This window comes from Choristoneura fumiferana, chromosome 11 (assembly GCF_025370935.1).
Source record: "Choristoneura fumiferana chromosome 11, NRCan_CFum_1, whole genome shotgun sequence".
NCBI classification, from domain to species: domain Eukaryota; kingdom Metazoa; phylum Arthropoda; class Insecta; order Lepidoptera; family Tortricidae; genus Choristoneura; species Choristoneura fumiferana.
Window position 1 is genome coordinate 5,563,863 of NC_133482.1, and position 21,408 is coordinate 5,585,270.

The 21,408-nt window shown below is 37.2% G+C and overlaps 2 protein-coding genes across 2 annotated transcripts in view; both read right to left on the reverse strand.

Moving 5' to 3' along the window:
• The window catches only part of LOC141432975 (uncharacterized), a 518,418-nt gene that overhangs the window by 436,614 nt on the left and 60,396 nt on the right, over positions 1-21,408 (reverse strand). The window lies entirely within an intron of this gene.
• On the reverse strand, positions 13,608-16,822 carry LOC141432560 (dopamine receptor 4-like). The gene is made up of 4 exons (XM_074094177.1): positions 16,423-16,822; positions 15,402-15,536; positions 14,828-14,977; positions 13,608-14,705 (listed from the first exon to the last, which is right to left on the reverse strand). The coding sequence occupies exons 1-4, from the start codon at positions 16,691-16,693 to the stop codon at positions 13,780-13,782; spliced, it is 1,482 nt and encodes a 493-aa protein (XP_073950278.1). The 5' UTR covers positions 16,694-16,822; the 3' UTR covers positions 13,608-13,779.

Here is a 21,408-nt window from a genome sequence, read left to right on the forward strand (position 1 = left end):
GAATGGATGGCAAACGAGCATGTGGGTCTCCTGATGGTAAGAGATCACCACCGCCCATAAACATCAGCAACACCAGGGGTTATTCAATCGTTGCCAACCTAGAGGCCTAAGAGGGTACCTCACGTGCCATAATCAATTCACGGATAACTTGACTCTCCACGCCGAAAACACAACAGTGCAAGCGCTATTTTTCTTTTGTTCTGTGATTGAAGAATAAATGATGTAAATCAATATTATTTAAATATAAAATAATACAAGCTTTTATTTATTGGCTTGCCCTGTTTGTTTATTAATTTGGGTCCAATCTTCGAAGCTAACTTTGATCCATTTGCTGTTGTCGGATTGACTCGAGATTTGACATAGTTATATAAATTTGGTAACAATACAATAATATGGCAGTGACATTCTGGTAGTCCAGGCAGGATCGTCTCTGCAGGACGGTAATCCTCAACGATTTATGGCATCGACTTGAAATTTGGTACGGAAATGTAGGTTGGATGACAATGCACCTACAGTCAACAGTTACTATATAGTTTTAGTTTCTCGCTGTTAGAGGTGACACTGTTTAATTAATTGGTTGTCTGTCTTTTAATTAATACACAACCAATTCATAACAGTCAGAAATTTTATAACTCTTACTTTTAATGGCTTATATTTTAAATAATATATACTGCGCGGTTTTTAAAACTGCCTTGTGGTGATAATAACTAAGTAGTCAAAATACCACAAACGGGACTTATCACGCTATTATTACAAAGTAATATTTACCTCGACGTTTCGGCAACGTTACGTTACCGTTTGTGGTATAACTATGAGTGAGAATCACGAAAGTTTAAAACGTTATAATAACTAAGTACTTAGGTTTTTTTTCATACATCCACAAAGCGCACTATAACATAAATATTGACTGGGGTTGCAGAGAAGCCGGTCGGGTAGCCCAGGGATACTTTGTACATTTTTGTCTGTCAAGCAGGTGTAGATTTTTAAATATTTAGGTGTTCCAATCAAAGCATGATAGCAACCTTCCCATAATCAACCTGTAAGCACAACAAGTCTAAACAAAAAGCCGCATCCTTCATCGAACTTTAAGTATTCCATAGGTACCCATCATATTTACATGCTTCACATATCTCAGTGGCGTATTAACTTCGACCGTCGACCTCATTTCGGGGCATTCTTCCCAGGCCCTACGCCTCTCAAGTATTTTAATTAGTGAGGCATTTTCTTTCGTCAGTCAGCGCTCTTGTGGCCTGGCATAATTTAATGAAAAATTTGATTCATGGGGTTGTGCGGTGAGCTTGGAGAAGTAGCTTAGATACGAGTGCGGTAACTTAACCTTATTTTTCTTTGTGGTTTACGCTAAATCTATACACATACCTACTATCTATAACCGTCATATCTTAATTCTATACCTATATTCAATGTAGTGACGTCGAGGTTTAGCAATAAATAGTTAGTGATTAAGTCCCGATAAATATTATATTAGTTAAAAATTGGTTTCACGGGATGCAGGCTTAGCTGTGGGCAACAACCAGTACCTATGAAATATAGCTGGCGTAACGTAAATATTCCATTGTTTGTGCTGTCACCTGTTGCTGGCAATGATAAAAAAATACGTGTAAAAGAACCGATTGCGGCCTACTTACAGAATAAATTATTTGAATAAAAAAAAAAGTTAAATGGTATGAAATTAATGTACTACTTGTTATTATAATTTACATTACTGTATGTATACTACTATATCCACTTTTCTGAATATTTTCAACACATGCAATCTTTACATTAACCAAAAATAAAATTAAAATATAAACCTTGTATCAAAAAACTTATATTAGGAATTTTAACCAAATGTAGGAAAAAAAGACAGCAAAGAAAAAATGAAGCACTTCAGTGAAAACACTCCAAGCGAAAAGTGAAACTAATTCGACGCCTTCACTTCACCTATTCTATCTATTATGATGCGGCAGGCTCTGTAGACTAAGATTAGGCAGCCTAGACTTCTGGAGTTTGTCGCTCGTCACTCTCCAAATTCGACAAAGTGTGACACAATCATAAATTGGCCAATTTTGTATATCTTGCACTGACTTAAAACTACCTAAATATTTTAGGTAGGTATAGCGTTTCCAGGTTTGCTTAGACGTCCCGCTGAATAAAATAAAGGTATACTTACCTACACTGAAAGCACGCGCCTATTAAACTACAAAAGCACAAGCACAGGCCCTCGAATCATTGATAACTATCAAGCAGGCGACAAAATTCATCCCTCCCAAATCAGTTCAAACGGAGATAAGTCAACCGCAAGACGACAAAAACAAAAGAAACGCGAGAGAAAAATGGCGTCATTGAGATTGTTACAAAATGAAAAGTTCCCGGGAGAATAGCGACCTGGGACTTAAGATCTCAGCCTCTTGACGGAATTTAACAAGCTAACCGACGTACGCAGCCATGTTGCATTAAAAGAAAATCTCGCGTTAATTAAAATTCTCGAAGACGAGCGCCTATAACCCTCCCCCTGCCGCCCGTTCCCGCGACACCAACTCAAATATCTGAAGCCCGCACTCATTTCTGTAACCCCCAAGTAGGGTTGATTCGTACTTGTTAATTTGTACCAGGACTTTCAAGTACCTTGTGTGGAAAGCATTAAAAAGTTTTGTTTTGTTTAGTAGGGTCGCGATGGATTAACGGTATTGCATAAATTCTCGACCAGAAAAGTTAATAATTTAATTATTACCCCACTGCGGCTGTGCCCCATTGGAGGACTCCCTATCTTGTGGGAATTTTGCAAAATCAGCCCGTATTTCTATAATTCCCGTATTCGAATAAACATCATGAAGGGTACTTTTGTGTAAAATTTTAGGATAGACTTTTTGCCTAAATCGAAAGATTTGGGCTAGACGTTAATGAGTCAGTCAGTAGACTTTTCTTTTAAAAAGTTTAATTTAAATAAATTTACTGGTTTTTCAGTCTCTATCCAGAGATTTTTACCAGTTACCATTTCCCTCCCCCATTTGCCCTCTTGTTCTGAGAGGAGGCCTGTGCCCAGCATCTTCACATTTTCCCATGATGCATGATGCTTCGCATTTTCATTTTCACATGATGACCATTTATTTAAGAGAAAATGTGAAGATGTTTAATATGACGTTCAATAAGCTTCCCCGAGGGCATCTGTATTATTCATAGACGACCTGTATTTAAAAATATCAGTGAAGTTGTTTTATAAACACAAGTATGCAGAGCTTGAGACCACTTCATTGTTTAGAGAAGACATCTGGACTTGACAGTTTGACAGTTGCAACCAGATAATGGTTAATTTAGGAAACCGCATTGCCGGGGGAACAACAGCAATACTTTTTGATGACGTTGCGTCAAAACTCGACCTTTTTGGCATTTTGCTTCATCATCATCATCATGTCAGCCGAAAGACGTCCACTGCTGGACATAGGCCTCCCCCAAGGCTCTCCACTCAGACCGGTCTTGTGCTTTCCGCATCCACCGCGATCCCGCGATCTTAACCAAGTCGTCGCTCCATCTTGCTGGAGGCCTACCGACAGCTCGTCTCCCGGTCCGCGGACGCCATTCGAGAACCTTCTGGCCCCATCGGCCATCCGTCCTGCGAGCAATGTGCCCCGCCCACTGCCACTTTAGTTTCGCAATTCTTCGGGCTATGTCGGTAACCTTAGTTCTACTGCGGATATCATCATTTCTAATTCTATCCCGCAGAGAAACCCCGAGCATAGCCCTCTCCATAGCCCTCTGAGTGACTTTGAGTTTTCTCATGAGGCCCATCGTTAGCGCCCACGTCTCAGATCCGTATGTCATCACTGGCAACAGACACTGGTCAAAGACTTTTTGCTTGGTTTCAATTTAATTAATTTTGTACATACCGGTTCAATTAAAATTAATGACAAAAACTCATTTACTTACTAATGGTTGCTTTCCAATTTTTCTCACAGCTGCTATCAAATTTGCTTTTTTTTATCATCGTTTGAAAATACCATTTGACTACAAGCGACACTCCTCCTTATCAAAAAAAAATCCCCGTCGAATGTATTGAGAGAAAGAACACAAAATTTTCAAGTATTTGTACTTCCAAGTCCAAGCACGAGTATTTTGCATGGCATCGTCTCGTAACAGATATTTTCAGCCATTAGTATAAAAAACAAGGTCGCTTTACGCACCCCTACCCGGCATTTGCATTCATTGCGTCGCAAAACTTTTCGCAATGTGTGCTCTGGATTTGTCTACGGCCTACATACGTTTTATATTTTGTACTTCGCAATGAGGAGCACTGAGGCCATGAAATGAGAATACATATAATCATTCTAGTGGTTGGATCAGTTGGATTGGATGGATTTAGTACACTTATTAGGTATACGTATAATGTGCAGTAGTTATTAGACGTGTGTAAAACAGTAAGTTGCTTTAATTAGTATAGGTTAGATGATAAACTTACTGAATTAAATTGATTAACAAACAATACTTTCCTACTTGCAATATTGTCGGAAGGCTGGCAACGCACCAGCAGTAACAATGGTACCTACAGAAGGTGTCATTGGGCGGCGGTAATTACTTACCATAAGGTAAACCGCACGCCTACAAAAAAAGTCCCTGACATTGGTAGAAGCATGGCGAAATTGGTGAAGCTCAAATGACAATGGGCAGGACACGTGGCCCCATACAGCCGTAAGCAGATTCATGGTTCAGAGCTTTTCTGGGCAGCCCATAAGCCATGGGAACAAAAACACAAAAACTGTTAGTAAAATGAGGTGGCGTGATGACATGGTAATATAATATGATAGCAGACAGCATTCTGGACTCTCGCAGCACATTTGTTTGTTTGTTTGTTTATACTCTTTATTATACAAAAAGGAAAAACAAAAAGGTTACATAAATAAAAGTTGTGTTAAGTACAAAGGCCTACTATGCTAGGCATTTGCCTAGCATAGATCAAAGTCAAAGTCAAAGTCAAAATATCTTTATTCAATTTAGGCAACAAGCACTTATGAATGTCAAAAAAAATCTACCACCGGTTCGGAAAAACCTCTGCTGAGAAGAATCCGGCAAGAAACTCAACATCGGAATAAAACTCGTTGAAGGAGATCTACACCAACAGCTTGGTAGGAAAAGCAGAAACTCACAAAACCATTTTAGAATCAATTTCAAGTTGGGTACATCTTTTATACGCCGGTTGAATCTTTTTATTATTATTTCATATAAAATCTACTGACTAATAGTAAATGCCGCATGAAGCAAATGATAAGGCAATATTTATTCAACCCAGTTGAAGTAACGAGGCTAAAAAATCATAGGTTAACTCATATAAGTAAACTTAATTCGTTCATTCATTTATAATTTTAATTTATATAAAAAAATCATATAAGTAGTAAGTAAAATTTAGTTATGTCTAAGCGAGGTTACAAGTGTAACCTATGTTTTAGACAATTACTTATCTAAGAAACTATCATTTTAACTTCGTAATACAATATCTTAATAAAGACTATTTATTTACTTAAACTACAAAATAAACAAAGAACAATCTGACGACAAAGCAGTCACCCTCACCTTGAAATCGTCAGCAGATTTTCAGTGTTAACATATGATACAGTTACTTTAACTTCGCACGTTTTATTTATTTTATTTAGTACTTTATTGATTTGATTGTATAGACATTAATGAAATATGTTATAACTTGCAACCTACTTCTATCTCGTCGGTATTAAACAAAACAAACGATGTTAGACATGGATAAGTCACATTGCACGTGGTGCGAGACGTACCATTGATTTAATCATGACAGATCCAACCCTTTCTTCAAATTAAAAACATGTAGGTTTTTTGCAGAAAAATCAAAAGGGACACGACAATCAGAGTTAAAATTTTCATTTGCGAGTAAACTTTGCAAAAACCTAAAACAATACGGCTGTAATTCAGTTTGGTCATTTGCATTCCAGGCAGCCCCGCGACACCCTCTGCGTCGCGGATCCCACCCTAACTCTCAAATTAGTTTCGTTTTAGACTCGACCCAATTGTGCAATTGTTACAATTAAAGTCTTTTTATTTTAGACGAAACAGTACAGTTTTTATGCAAACACAAGTAATTTAGACGTGGGTCTGCTGTTCCAGCGCCCGTTTGCGCCTCTCAGCGAGCATTTTCTTATAGATCCCGAATTCCCAATGCGAATTTAAAGAATTGAAACGATTACATAGAAATAAGGGTTGAACAAAATATGTTTGAAATAGATTCTTTCTTGAAAAGTTTCAATTGAAAAGTATTGGGATTTTAATAAAAAGACAACTTACAGTTAAAGGTAAAAAACCTAAATATTACTGTAATGTATGTTATAACGGTACACGGAACATAAACACTAAGAAAACTGTCGCAAAGTGGACATAATAATACAAGGTTGTGTCAAGAGGAGTAGCTGGACGACCCCCAAAGATAATACCAAGCTAGATCGATTGGTTGCCCACAACGGAATCACTTTATCGAAAATAAATAAATTAATGTTCAAAAATTGCTGGTTTCAAAATATATTTTGAAATTATTATTATATTTTAAGGTGAACTAAACAACGCAAGGAATTATTTTCCTTGATTTACCCGACTGCCCGCGGAGGGTTATTGGAACATTAAAGTGCATGTCATAACCGCTTAAGGTATGTACACAAAATTTATTTAATTTTTAATGGATCGTACCAAACCAACTATAAATCATGATGTCAGTGGTACGCGACAGATGTTACAAATGTGGACCCACTTTATAATAGTACTAAATGTCAAATTATCCTTGAGTGGGGACCTATTTAGCGTCATGTATGTCTTGATTTGTTCTATGTTTGTTTTATGGCGTTAAATAAATGTATTTTCTTTGTTTCTTTCTTTAAATGTATTATTTTGTCGCTACCCATCTACATAATACCACCGAAAGAACTTAAGTGGTAAATTGACAGTGAATTGATGATATTGAAATTAATTGAAAGCTATTTTTCTGACAAATTATTTTCATCTCTACTCTGACACCGTCATCCAAATTTTTTTAATTAAAAAGTAAAAATGTAATTTTTTCGCCATAAAACTTTTTTACGGTTATGTAAATTTTTAAGCTCTTTTTTATGTCTACAAATACCCGTAGCCCAAAATAGGCAGTCCTTTTACGTAATATCTTACATGAATAATTAGGCTTTTTAAAGACTCGTAACCGAATGGGATCCGAAGGATGGGCATAGGAGCAGAGGCAGACCCAAGAGGAGATGGCGGGACGACCTGGGCGCTTTTCAGCTCGATTGGCAGGTGCATGACCAGGACAGGCAGAGTGGCGGTGGAAAGGGCTACATAAAAAAAAGACTCCTAAAAGACTACACAAAGGCTCGAAGGCTCTTTGATCAAGCAAAAAAGAATAAACCGGAAGTAGTGTCTCTGAAAGCGACAAAGAAAAATTATTTGGTGTAAAGAAATTATAGGGATAAGTTCGGCTTTGTATATATCTCAATGTCTGTCAATTGTGTTTGCTACTTATTTTCTACAATAAAGAGTTTACATAGATACATACATAAATATCGATCGCAGCAAGTCAATGTTATAAAAGTATCAAGAGTCTTTGCTAGCGCTACGAAATGGTAAGAAGACAGACGAGAAACCGGCAAAAAGGATTTTATGATTAAGCCGAGCCTTCTTATTATCGTGAGCTTAACGAACGCCTTGTCCTTTCCTTCGATTGTCGGACACCTCGCTATTCTGCGGCCATTCTTGAGCAATTCTCGGACACACTTCGGCTTCCGTCGGTTTTCTCGTTTGAACGATTACAATCCGGCTTGCTCGTGTTTTTGTGCAATGTCCGAGAAACGAACTAACTGATTGTCATTAGAGTGCTAGGGTGGGCATCCAAGCAGAGATATCATTAATTGAAGGTTCTGTGCGGTAATTAGTTTATTTGGAATGAGTACCTCCTTCATCATCATCATCACCCATGAATGAGTACCGCATTTCATAGTAATTAAGGTGTTGTGTTTATTAATTAACTAGCTTGTTCGCAATTTCGTCTGCATCCCGTGGGAATATTACCATGTTCCCAGGATAAAGATATAGCCCATGTTAATCGCTGACATAGCTTTCAATAACTGAAATACTTTTTTTTTATTTGTTAGTTGTTTTAAGTTTATTCATTCTAAACAAACATCAACAAACGTAAATTACAAGTTTCTGGGATAAAAACTAGGTATCCTAGAAATAACAGACAGACGGTAACAATAAGGAAGTATATGAGTAAATAGGATATGTAATGAATGAGAGGAAGTAAGAGAGTCGCGCGAGCAGAGCGGTGGTGCGTAGTGTAGAAGGGCTACGAAATAGCCAGAAACATGTCGAGCTAAACTCGGTTTAAGACGTGAGTTATCCGTTACAATATCATTTAATATAAGTAAGAAAGTTGTTAATAAACCAGTTAATTGGTTACGTTAAATTGTAACTACCTAATATTTTTGATATTTTTCTTTTCTCGTAAGTATACAGTCGAACAAATTGAACCGTGTACCAGATGTGTACCAGGATGAAACCTTTTTATTACTAATGTCTTGTTGAAATCCCGTACTTTTATCAAGGAACTCATAGTCAAATTGATTATATTAACAGGTTCCACCCTAAAAACCCTAGTACATGATTCAGTTTGTTCGACTGTTTTTGATATATATATGTCTGTCGCAACTCCTGCTAATATTACGACTGTAAGTCTAGCTAGCTAGCCAAGCATTCAATTCTATTAGTGATCTCGCTAAAATATAAGCTGGTGACGCTACAGTTGAATGGCCGCGTTGCAAATCCAAAGCTCATTATAAATAGATTTAATTTGCCCGGCATCATTGCGTACAAGTCCGCTCTATGGATCCAATTTGTATGCGGTGTAATTAGAGTACCTAAAATGCAGTAGCATATTTCGTATTACTAAAACGATTCTCATAGTAAATATTTGGGAATCGGGAGGGTTAATTTTTCAATACCGTTTGAATATGATACGGATGAAAGTTTGTTTATTCAGTGTTTTGTGCTCGACCACAAGTTATTAATACTATCTACTAGCCAAGTGGCCACCTGTGGCTATAACTTTAATAAAAGTGAACAAATTTTCGAACGGTCTTTTACAGAAATATTTCACGAAGAGCATTCATGTAAGACTAGCATAATCTCTAAAATCAAGATTTAAAACTAATATTCAAAAGTCACAGAAATAGAAGTAAGCCCTTACAAAATAGCCGACCTCATACGGCCAATGGTTATAAGATAGTACCCTAATAACGTCGACATTGAGCCGTTATCCCATTAAATATATTGGATAACTATAGAACAGCAGTTAACATTCCTGGTTCTACGACCGCGTATCCTTTATTGATATTGCTTAACGCTCGGTGACAGCTATTTTTACACATAACCCTGACGAAGCGATTCTAAATAAATCGCAAGAAAGTAACACATTGCTTTAGTTTAACTCGAACTATTGACGACACATGAGAATGCTATGATCTACGTTCGAAAATTAAGGGTATGAGTTTGGCCTCATTTGCACTTAATATCAGGTGAGATAGGGGTCAACCATGGTCAGTTCTATGTTAAATAAAAACACATATTTACTTTGGAGTGACAACTTAGTTAAAGCCTTTCTTTAGACCGCTAGAAAAATCTCGACGGGCGCTATTCAGGAATCAACTATCACATAGGTACAGACATACCGCAAACTAAAATATTAGTGATAGTAGTAGTAGTAGTAGTAGTAGTACTTTCAAAGTTAAATGGCATGATTCCACAAAGTTAAATTAATTGAGGTATTTTATTCATACAGTGTCTTAGCAAATACTGATTTGACAGGCATTTAAAGACACTGACAGGTATTAAAATTAATACTGTTTCAGCATATAAAAAACGTAAATTATCGCGTCTTAGAGCCTGTCTTGTAGATCGTAAATTGTGGTTGTAAAAACTGTTAATAAATAATGGCGAGAGTGGGAGAACTTTATAGTACAGTCACTGACACCAATATCTGACACAACAAAGCGTACATAAAATAAAATAAATATCTGATACTACTTTTTTTCTAAGGCCGGTAGGAGCGTCAGATATTTTTGCGTGCTCCACTGTGGCAGATATGCAGGTGACTGTCCTTTTTTATTACCTTAAATATAATATTATATTTTGAAGAATTTTTCAAGGCATAACTTCTTCGGAGAGCGCAAAGAAAATTAGAGAAGTAAGTAACCTTTTCTAATCTTGTTTTTGAAAGATTTACGACATAAAAGCACCTTATGACTCAGAGAAAGTTTATGACTATGAGTTTGTAAAATTTGTAAGTAATTTATTGAATCTACATTACTTTGCGTAAGTACTATATCAATGAACTGAATCAATTATGTACTTTGCTAACCCGCGTCCTGGCGATAGCTACGTCTATGCAATAAATGTGTTTTCAGTCAGCTCCTCTACCTTCACATAGTAAGAACACACGCAAAATCACACAAACCTAACTATCACCACGCTAAATTGACGCGTTACGAACTCACCAGAGTTCATTCTCAGAGCAACACAACCGTTCACCATGCATTGTCTGAGGTCGAGGGTGAGCAAATTAATTGTTTATAGTATAGTGCATAGTAGAGGGCTATGCTCGGGGTTTCTCTGCGGGATAGAATCAGAAATGATGATATCCGCAGAAGAACTAAGGTTACCGACATACTACCGACCGACCATATTACTACCGACATAGCCCGAAGAATTGCGAAACTGAAGTGGCAGTGGGCGGGGCACATACGAGTAGCTCGCAGGACTGATGGCCGATGGGGTGAAAAGGTTCTCAAATGGCGTCCGCGAACCGGGAGACGAGATGTCGGTAGGCCTCCAACAAGATGGAGCGACGACCTGGTATCTATTCTGTGGTAGTTTTGGGAAATTCAGATATATTTTTGTTACTTTTTTGTATTCTTTTAAATATGGAGAAATAAATTAAAATAAATATTTTCTCATATTCAGGAAGCAAAACTCTTTCGATTTATAACGGTGAAGTTTTCTTGAGAATTATTAGTATACGTAGTTTAAGAGTAAATACCAGCCTAAGGTATAAAACATACCTAAACTTGGAAGATTCCGTACACAATACGAAATCCTTACAAAAATATTACTTGATTTTTTCGTAATGGCTACGGAACCCTATCCTCGGCGTGTCCGACGCGCTCTTGGCCGGTTTATTTAAATTACATTCTTGTGAAGCCAAGGCGGGGTCGCAGGTTATAAAAGTTTTGTTAACTATTATACATTAGAATGGGGTTCAAGCTACGGTTCAAGTTCTAGTGGTTAGTAAAGTATTATCATTTGTAAAAAAAATGTATAAGGGTCCTTGAGCTAGCTGGGGACCGACGATATGACAAAACTAAGAGTGCCATTTTAAATTACTTTGGCTACGGAACCATAAAAATGCTATGTATTTAAGTAAATATTTGAGCTGCAAAATTCGTTAAAATTTGATCCTTTTATGCTTTTCCGGACGTGTTTTGTTTTCTAGATATCAGATATGAAAAAAAAAATCGTATCCGAATCATAACTCTATATTGCGTAAGTAAACATTATTATGCTTGATACGGAAAACCTTTGTTAAAACAATAACTCATCGTACAATTTCCCGCCAATATTGCGTGGCGTCCTCGAATTTCGAACAAGAACATTAACAAAATTAAAAAACAGAAGTTGTTCCATAAATTGTTTTTTCGGTGGAATATTTCAGTATTATTGCGCCAAGTTTCGTCTAACGATGTTTTCGGCAGATCTCGCTATCGGACCGAATTCTTTCGTGCCCTTTGCGTAATCTATCGCACTCTTTTCGAGAAAAGTGTGAAAGTGCCTATAATCGTGAGCATTGGAGCGAATTATCAGGCATGCCTGATTTAAATAAAATAATTATTTAATTCTCGTGCTTCGTGGTAGGACTTACTCGCTCTGTCGTCAAACAGCTTCTCTACCTGAATTATACAATATTAATCGCTTTTTGATGCTTCGCTTAGTGGTGCGTATGAGTCAAGCCATTCGCAATTTTAAATGCAAACTACTCCACTTTCAGACTTTTCCCACTTCCTTTCAAACGTCCGAAGCTGATCGGAAAATGTTTTCCAATTAACTTCGGCCCCTTTTGTAGAAAAGCTTCAAAATGTATTTACGTGAATACGCTGTTTCTTTTACTGAAGCTTTTGAGTGAATTAAAGGTAAATCTTTTATTTATTTAAATCGCTGCGTATTTCGTTTTCATTTTACTTCAAAATAATTATTGTTGTACTCGTAATTGACTACTATGAACCGTAAAATGTGTTGCTAAGCGCAAAAGTCGGGAACGACTAGTCCGATTTTGCTAATTCTTTTTTGTTGTGTTTGTTACTTTCAGGAAAAGGATTTTATGGAAGAAAATACAGAAAAAATACAACGGGGGCAAAGCCGCGGGCAACAGCTAGTTGACTATAAAAGAGGAGTAACAGTATTTTGAACATCAAGCAGTTCCAAGATACAGCATTCAATTTAGAATTTCCTTAAAAAATCCAACAAAAACAGCGTTATGTGTACAATCCGTAAAGTTTTCAATAATATTTTGATTATAAATAAGGCCGGCCTGGATCGCAAATACAGTATAGATAAATTCTTAGCACAAATACCTATCTGAAGGTCTTGTATTACAAAAATATGTAAGAAGCCTAAGTTTGCTAATCCAGATTGTTAGTTACATATTTGAAATGCAAGCATATACTTAGGGATCGGCACACTCACATTTTCGTTTATCAACGCTCACAATGGGCATAGACCTTAATGTGTAATGAATAATTTCCTGTATGTAACTTTTGTATGTTATGAATAAAACACATTTTATTTATTATATTATTACTTATAACAAATTCAATCATTAATTCATTATGCCTCCATTACTGAAATAAAATTCTATTTCTTACAGACTGAGTATTTATCTAGAATGGAGCAGCCTTGAAGCGCTTTTCCCCTCTGTCAAAGGTATGAACCCGCCGGGTATACTTGTTTAATAAAACTGTTTCGCTCGCCTCTCTTGACATTTCGGAACCGTACTTGTCAGTGAACTGAGCTCCGACAAAAATGACTGGATGTAGTTCCTTTCTTTCTTTCTTTCTTGGATTTCTCTTATTCTGTCCACAGTTTTCACTGCACGATGCAGAATGAGAAAGTACAGTATATGTACATACCATGGTTATAATTGACAGCACAACGATGGAGACTACGATCAGCAGGGCTCTTGGAAACAGTGCGACGTACAAGCATCTATAGTTCGTGAATGTCTTCCCTGTCCATCACGTAGCTGGTAAACTGGCTACAAATATTCCTGCAAAATTTAATCGTCGTGATAGCTGTGTATTTAGATTGCTTCTAAAACCATTCGTTAAATGTGCAAAAGTCATAAGTTGTAATTCTTAAATCTCTGATTATTTAATTGAATAAACATTAATGCCATGTTCATGTACATTAGATATTCCAAACGTTAAAGACGAGACTTATTTTAAGTTACGCCTATAGTTGCCACAAACTTACATAATTACATAAAAAAGAAACACAGACTAACTTACTGCGTCCGCAGCGAGACAGCAAAACTTTTAAACAAATAAATAAATGTTTAATTTACGTATTATATTGGGTAGGTATAAAAAACACTTATTTATTTAGTAGCCATGGAAATTGTCATGGATGAATTATAAATTAAAGCAAACATGTCAACTTATTTACGTTTTGATGTAGAATTTATGCAGAATTCGAGAGAAGGGGCATATTTATACACCAGTATTTTCTTATTAAATTTCGTACTGTGTTTTGGAATCCTTTGTGCCACCAGGCATATATTAATGGATTGAGAATGCTATTTAAAAAAGCTAAAGTAGCCAATGGACCCACAAGTAAAGTACGATAGTATATACATCTAGGATTGGTAAGTTTTTCTTCACAAAAGACATAAAATATTAAAATGATGAAGAAAGGCAGCCATGTAAATAAGAAGCTGCCTGTTGTTAGCATTACCACTGTTATTGCTCTCCATTTGTTGGGCTCTTTTGGTTTGGCTGGGCTTTTTGTCTTATGAAAAATATTCACAATGCATTTATTAGGCGATTCATTCTTAGAACCAGAATATAATATGCTTGGACCCGAATAGCTAGATTCTATCGTATAAATACTACATTTTGACTCATCGTGCAAGTTTGTATAAACTTCTTTACCGTTTGTACTGTCATTTACATCATCAGTGCTTTTTGCTTTATCTTTGCAAAGATCATTTATACTCTTAGATTTTTCGGATTTATTTGAAAAATTACCTTTATCAAAATCATGAAATGAAGTGCATCTTCTAATTTTAGTTTGATCTACTTTTGTTAATACAGCACCTGAATTCCTGTTCATGTTAGTATTTCCGCGATGCATTCTCAATTTGGGTGCTTCGTCAGAATTAGAGTTAACATGAACAGATTTTTGTGCTGTCTTTATATCTCTAACGTTTCTTAGGGCACGAACTAGAACTATGGAATATAGTACAGTAACAAGTATAATAGGTATTATACTTAAACAAGAGTTAAAAAAGATAAGTGAGGCGGGAAAAAGTGCAGTGTAGTAACATCTAGAAAATATATGTTGGGTATTGACCCATCCGGTTACTGGCAGGAATCCGAGAGTAAGACCTGCAAGAGGACAAGGGTTATTTACAAAAATAGTTACGCACAACACAATGTAAACAACAACGAAGACTTATTAGGTACAACAACTAACGGATTAAAAGCAACATTAACAGTTTGCTTCTTACCAATCATCCAAATAATGAGAATGCCAATTCTGACTCTGGTAGTGTTGAAGTATCTTTGGTAGTACAGTCCATGGAGTATGTAGAAGTATCGATCAACTGCGATAAGGCCTACACTGAATATTGAGACCATGGTCGGACACACGATCATACCTGGTGACGTAAAAAATATCGTCATGATGATATAATCCAGTTATCGCCGGACAATGAAAGCGTTTTTTTTTCTCCTAAATGGATTTTGTCAGTAAAATTATTAGGGGAATAATGTAGATGATGATATCTGAATGTGTTTTTCCGGATGCAATAGTTGTCCCCCTCCCTTTCCCTTAAAATTTTACACCAATCTCGTGGCAATTTCGTGGCATTATGCTGAGTGGGGACCTATTTAGCGTGCATGTATGTCTTTATCTGTTCTATGTTTGTTTTATGGCGTTAAATAAATGTATTTTCTTTTTTTCTTTCTTCTTTCAATCTGGTATTTTATAGGGAGATTTTCGGGGCCGAAAAATGAGGGAATTCTTGCATTTATTTGCGTAAGTATACTTCTAGGAAGCAGAAACATTAGCTACAAACATACCTATTTGAAATATGCACAGCAGGTTTGAGTTCATTGAATTGCCAATGAGTTCACCAAAAACAATGGAAAAGCCGATGATGGTGTCCGCCAGTGACACATTTCCAAGCAGGAGGTAGGTGCTTTTGGGCTGCTGACCTGAAATATGTAACCATTTTTAGGGTATAGGTCTGCCTGTACCTAACTTACGTAGCTTTTATTTCAAGCTAATCATTTGTTTCCTTAGTAGGCAATAAAAAGGTAAAATTTTGTCCAATTTGAAAATAGGACGGAACTTAAAGTAGGTAAAAAAATTAATGATCTTAAGAATTATAACATGAATAACAAGCAAAAATAACATAGTCAAAATACCATAAACGGGACTTAGCACGCTATTTTTACATGAGTAATATTTACCTCGACGTTTCGGCAACGTTACAGTTGCCGTGGTCACGAGTAGACTACAAAAAAAAACATGTCACTGTCATGTCATGTGTGTGTGCATAAAAATAACATGTCACTTTATATACCCTAAAACTTTGTATGTAAAAAGACCCGTAGCTTTGCTTGTCGGAGTAGGTATATAAACTTGATCTTAAATATGGTGAAGAGCAATGAAATATAGAGATTGATTAATGAAATTTGCTGACATACAAATAAAAATATTGATGAAGTTGATAGTTAGGTAAGGTAGCAAAGATTTTTGTATCGAATCGACGTAATTTCCGCGCTAAGTCACGAATATGTCATCAGAATTTTGTTAGTTGATCTTTCTTAGTGATTAGTTTGAACGTGTGCCAGTGATATGGAAAACAAAACTTAAGTCCACACAAGTCACCAAGTTGGTCAGCGACACTAAATGAGCGAAGTTTGTTTGAATAACAAATTAACATGCGTCGTGGAGTTAAACTTGTTATCTCAATCCTAGTGATACAAAAAAACACAGATATAAGTAAATCTTTTGTGGAATAAATCAATGAAGCTATAAATGTGTACGATTGGCGAATCTAATGGTAATCAAGTAAAAAATATTTTGTTTACTTACCTTTTCGGAGAATTAATCCGCTGGATATGACAACTGTCAAATTACTCAAGATAATTAAAGTTCCAACTGCGTATGCGACGGTTTTATACATGAATAATTGTTCCTTTTCCCTCGTCTTGTATGCTTCATACAAATCGAAGAGATTCTCCTGTGCCACTTCACTCTGGTTTTTAACATTAGCGACTGACACGTTAAAAAAATTAGCCACTTGTTTAAAAAGGGTTTCATTAGTCGCAAAATTAATAACGGCCGGTAACGTATTGTTTTCCATGGCGGTGTAAACACTGTTTATAATTTAGACATAAACATTATGATTCAGATTCTCGAATATTAATGATTTGCTATTTATCTTTTTAAATCTAATAATAACCCGTTGGACGCACATGTCCATACGTCGGAAACTGACTAGAGAATGAGTGGATGCCGAATATTCCGCATCTTAGGAACGAGGATAAAGCTAACTGTTGGAGTTTCGTTTATTGTAATGAGATGATTTACATATTTGTGGTTCCGTAGGCAGCTGATTACATGATGCTTTGCATTTCTCTTGAGTTTAATCACTCACTAGTCTAACTTATGGAAAGTGGTGTTTTTCTACAGGTGTATTTGTTTGTTGGTCCAATGGTAACTAGTTGGCTTGAATAATGCCGCCATTATTAATAATGACACTCGATTCTACAAATTCTAGGAGCCCTGCAATGTATTTCTGGTTGCGATGATTTGGTCACGGGACCTTTTTTTGTGCGGTACTTTTATTTTGATGATGGCTATTATATTTTATTTCCATATTTTTGAGTGGCTTCCCTCTCAGTTGTTGACTCTTATTGCGCAAAAATTTTGGTACCTTTACTATGACATATGAGATCATGAGTCAATATAAACTTAATTAACGAATTACTAGGTAAACATAAGTACAGATACGTAGGTATGCATATAAGTAGGTAACTACATAGATACGCATGTACGTTAGATAATTGAATTAAATCATCAGGAGTAGGTGTACCTAATACATTTCTTGAACTAACTTAGAAACACTAACACGATTTTATTAGGCATGAAGTATGATTTACGAATTTTTTTATCTAAGTCAGGCTTTTAATAGCAAGTATATTTTTGCGAAAAATTTAATTTTGTTAGACAAGTATACTCTTTACTATAGTTGTTACATTGTCATCTCGTTTCATTGGAATGGTTATAAGTAGGTAATTATGATAGAAATAAATCAAAACTCAGAAATAATACTACATATTACAAACTAAATTAAAAACTATATTAAAAACTATATCATATTAAGATGCAAGAATCGCTAGGCTAATTCTTTGAGCGAGGTAGCTGCCAGCTCTTTGGTCACCGGTGGCATCGATAAGCCTCTTCGAAATCTCTTTGAAGAAGCTTAGTGCTACTGGGCCCCACGGACCAAGGGTCTCGACACCGAAAGGGACGAAATTATATTCGGCGCCGAGACCACTATATTTGCTTATCTTGGCGGTTTCGGCTGTCTCTGCTGCGGCTGCTGCCCTTGTGGAGGAGCTAGTGTGTATACACAGGTAGCATCCCACACCAGGACTCTTCCCATACTCCACGGGATCAAAGACATACCGTCTGGTCTCTTGCCGTCGTCTCTTAAAATACCCGACGGCTCCAGGAACCAGAAACCAGCCACTTTTGTTCTAACTGCTAGAAGTCTGGCTCGATCTGCGGTACAACACTGGACAAGAAGAGAGTCAGCGGTTAATTAGTGGTGGTGGTATTGGTGGTTGGTGGTTAGTGATTAGAGAACCTGAGTCCCGGGTTCGATTCCCGGCCGGGGCAGATATTTGTGTGAATAACACGAATGTTTGTTCTCGGGTCTTGGATGTATTTAAGTATGTATTTATCTATATATGTATGTTTGTCCGTTGCCTAGTATCCATAGTACAAGCTTTGCTAAGTTTGGGACTAGGTCAATTGGTGTCAAGTGTCCCATGATATTTATTATTTATTTAATTTGCAAATTGTGTCGCCCCAGCACCATTGAAAATTTAGATTATCGGGAAAATTTTGGCCAGGGCAAGCAATTCGCCAGGCACTTTTTGCGTCCACCAAGCCCGAAGTCTCATAGTAATATTAAGAATGGTTTCTAAATTAATTTTGATCAAAATGTCTATTTGTGATAAAAGATTTTCATGTTTCCAAAGAGAGCAGCAGCGGAGCACATAAGTCAATTTTGGGACAAAAAGGCAAAATTTTATTACAGAAAGAGCAGTTTTTTTATTTTTTATTATTCAACTGGATGGCAAACGAGCAAGTGGGTCGCCTGATGGTAAAAGATCACCACCGCCCATAAACATCCGCAACACAAGGGGTATTGCAGATGCGTCGCACCTAGAGGCCTAAGATGGGATACCTCAAGTGACAGTAATTTCACCGGCTGTCTTACAGAGTGCGGACTAATTTCCAAAAGGCGATGACAATGATTTTGGAATTTTGATATTGAATTTTGAAAATAATCCGAAATAGATTCTTCAAAAATAGGGGACCCTAGGAGGCAAAGATTATTCTTGTTGAGTATTTTAATGATGGGTGAAGTTGGTTAAACCTGTGTATCAGGTTATTGGAGTCGTTATGCAAATTTGGAATGTATAATTCGCACTTGTTAAAATGTAGTTCTAGGTCAATGGATGTAAATTTATCAATGATTAATAAAGATCTGAAAGTACAGAGTCAGAGTCACCTCCTAGGGTTCCATCATTGAGGTACCACACATTAAATTTGGAAGCCAAATTTTGTATAATCGGGTTGATAGCCGAACTGAGAATAGCTGGCCCCAGAGGATCACCTTGCTGACAACCGACTTCGGAAGACTAACTACTTAACTAACTAGTTTGGCTCAGTGACCCAAAATGACTCTTGGCCTCCGAAACGAGAGCTTGCCACTTAATCCGATCCTGCGCAACTTCACGCCAATGACAATTCGTTTAATCGATACATTAACTTTGTAGGGTCCACGTAGCAATGAAGAAGGTAGTTGTATAATTCAGGGATGTTCGATTTGATTTTTGACAGCAAGGCATCTCTATTTACTGAATTAAAAGCATTCTTAAAGTCAATTTTGAGCAACACTTCGCAATCGCTGTTGTTAAGATAGGTGCGGAGCGCGTGTACGGCAGCTTCGCAGCCTCCTGTAACGCCAAAGCCTGATTGAACAGGTTTAATTTGGTTGTGCAATTTTTCTCAAATATAACCAACTGCCATTTTTGAAGCTAGCCGGGAAGTGTTGTACCAACAGCAATTGGCCTTACCCCTCCGTCCTTTTTTGTTAGGGCGATTAGGTTGGCACCGTACAAGATGGGTACAATATTCGGGTGAATATTGCCAGAGTACTTAAAATTTATTAAGTTTGTGAGCTTCTCACCTGTGTCACCCAAGGACGGGGACGTCAGATCTTTTAAATGTCGTGGTGAAAGGCCATCAAGACCTGCAGCTGAGCTCGTCACTCGAGAAAAGAAAGCGGGCGGCACCTTTGAGATCACCGTCACATATTTTATTTTCAATGGTTTTGATCTAGTTGTGAAAAGCATTGGGCTGTTTGTGCGTGGTCAATGGGATGGAAAGGTGTGTACAGTTATTCTTAATTTTCTGTGTCAATGATTGATGTGTATCATCCTCTTTAGCGTGTAGTACTACTTAAATATGGAAAAAGGAGGAGGTTATGCCAGTCTTGAGGAGATTTAGATTCGTAACATTTTTGTATGATAAGTATTGTTGAGGTGGGTAGCAGAGCTACAGTGATTCTGCACCTCCTGGAATACGTTTAACTAACTGAACGCTGTTTTTAAGGTGGCTAAGACGATAATGGAAAGGCTGATTAAGAGGTTGTATATTGTTTAAGTTTAAAGGAGTTGTATCTTGACTAAGGCAGTTACGGTGGGATTTGGCTTTATGAATATTTAAACCTCTACTGGATGTAAATGATTTTTTGCACAATTGACAAAGATAGTTACCGGAGCTACCACCAGACTGGGTCGCGGTCTGCATTCGATTATGTTTAACAGAATAATAAAAAGCAGAGAAAAGATAAATACGTAAAACACTCAAAATAAAAACACAAGCTTGTCACTGCACTTTATCAGAGTAGGTATTGAGAAAGCACCGCTCGAGTACCTACCTAATCGCTGTAAACTGATAAGTACAAACAACTAGAAACAGAATATCCAAACACTATTTAAGGATTTGAAAAAGAAAAACACAAACACACTTTTGCAGCAATAAAAAACCACAACCGAGATCGAGTGACGGGAGGACTTCAAAATGACAGCGCAGCACCCGAGAGTGCGCATAGGTAGGTACGTGGTGTTTGATTGTAATCATTTTGTATGATATTAAATGATATTGTAACGTATGAAAAAAGCCGTGGTGGCCTAGTGGTTTGACCTATCGCCTCTCAAGCAGAGGGTCGTGGGTTCAAACCCCGGCTCGCACCTCTGAGTTTTTTGAAATTCATGTGCGGAATTACATTTGAAATTTACCACGAGCTTTGCGGTGAATGAAAAACATCGAGAAGGAACCTGCACAAACCTGCGAAGCAATTCAATGGTGCATGTGAAGTTCCCAATCCGCACTAGGCCCTCGTGGGAACTATGGCCCAAGCCCTCTTGTTCTGAGAGGAGGCCTGTGCCCAGCAATGGGACGTATATGGGCTGGGATGATGATTGTAACGTATAACTCACGTCTTAAATCGAGTTTACCTCGACATGTTTCGGGCTATTTCGTAGCCCTTCTTCATAGGAGTACGCGACTGATTCGGCGGCTGCCGCAACACGCGCACTACCTACGCGCCACCGCTCTGCTCGCGCGACAAAATTTCAATATTCTAGGTTGATAAACATTTTGTATGATGTAATAATAATGGTGTTCTGCCTTTTCGCAGTAATTCGTTTGGCCGAATATCACTTGCCAACCAACGTTTCGCCGAAGATTCACTTTGACAACTAAGTAATGAGGGAT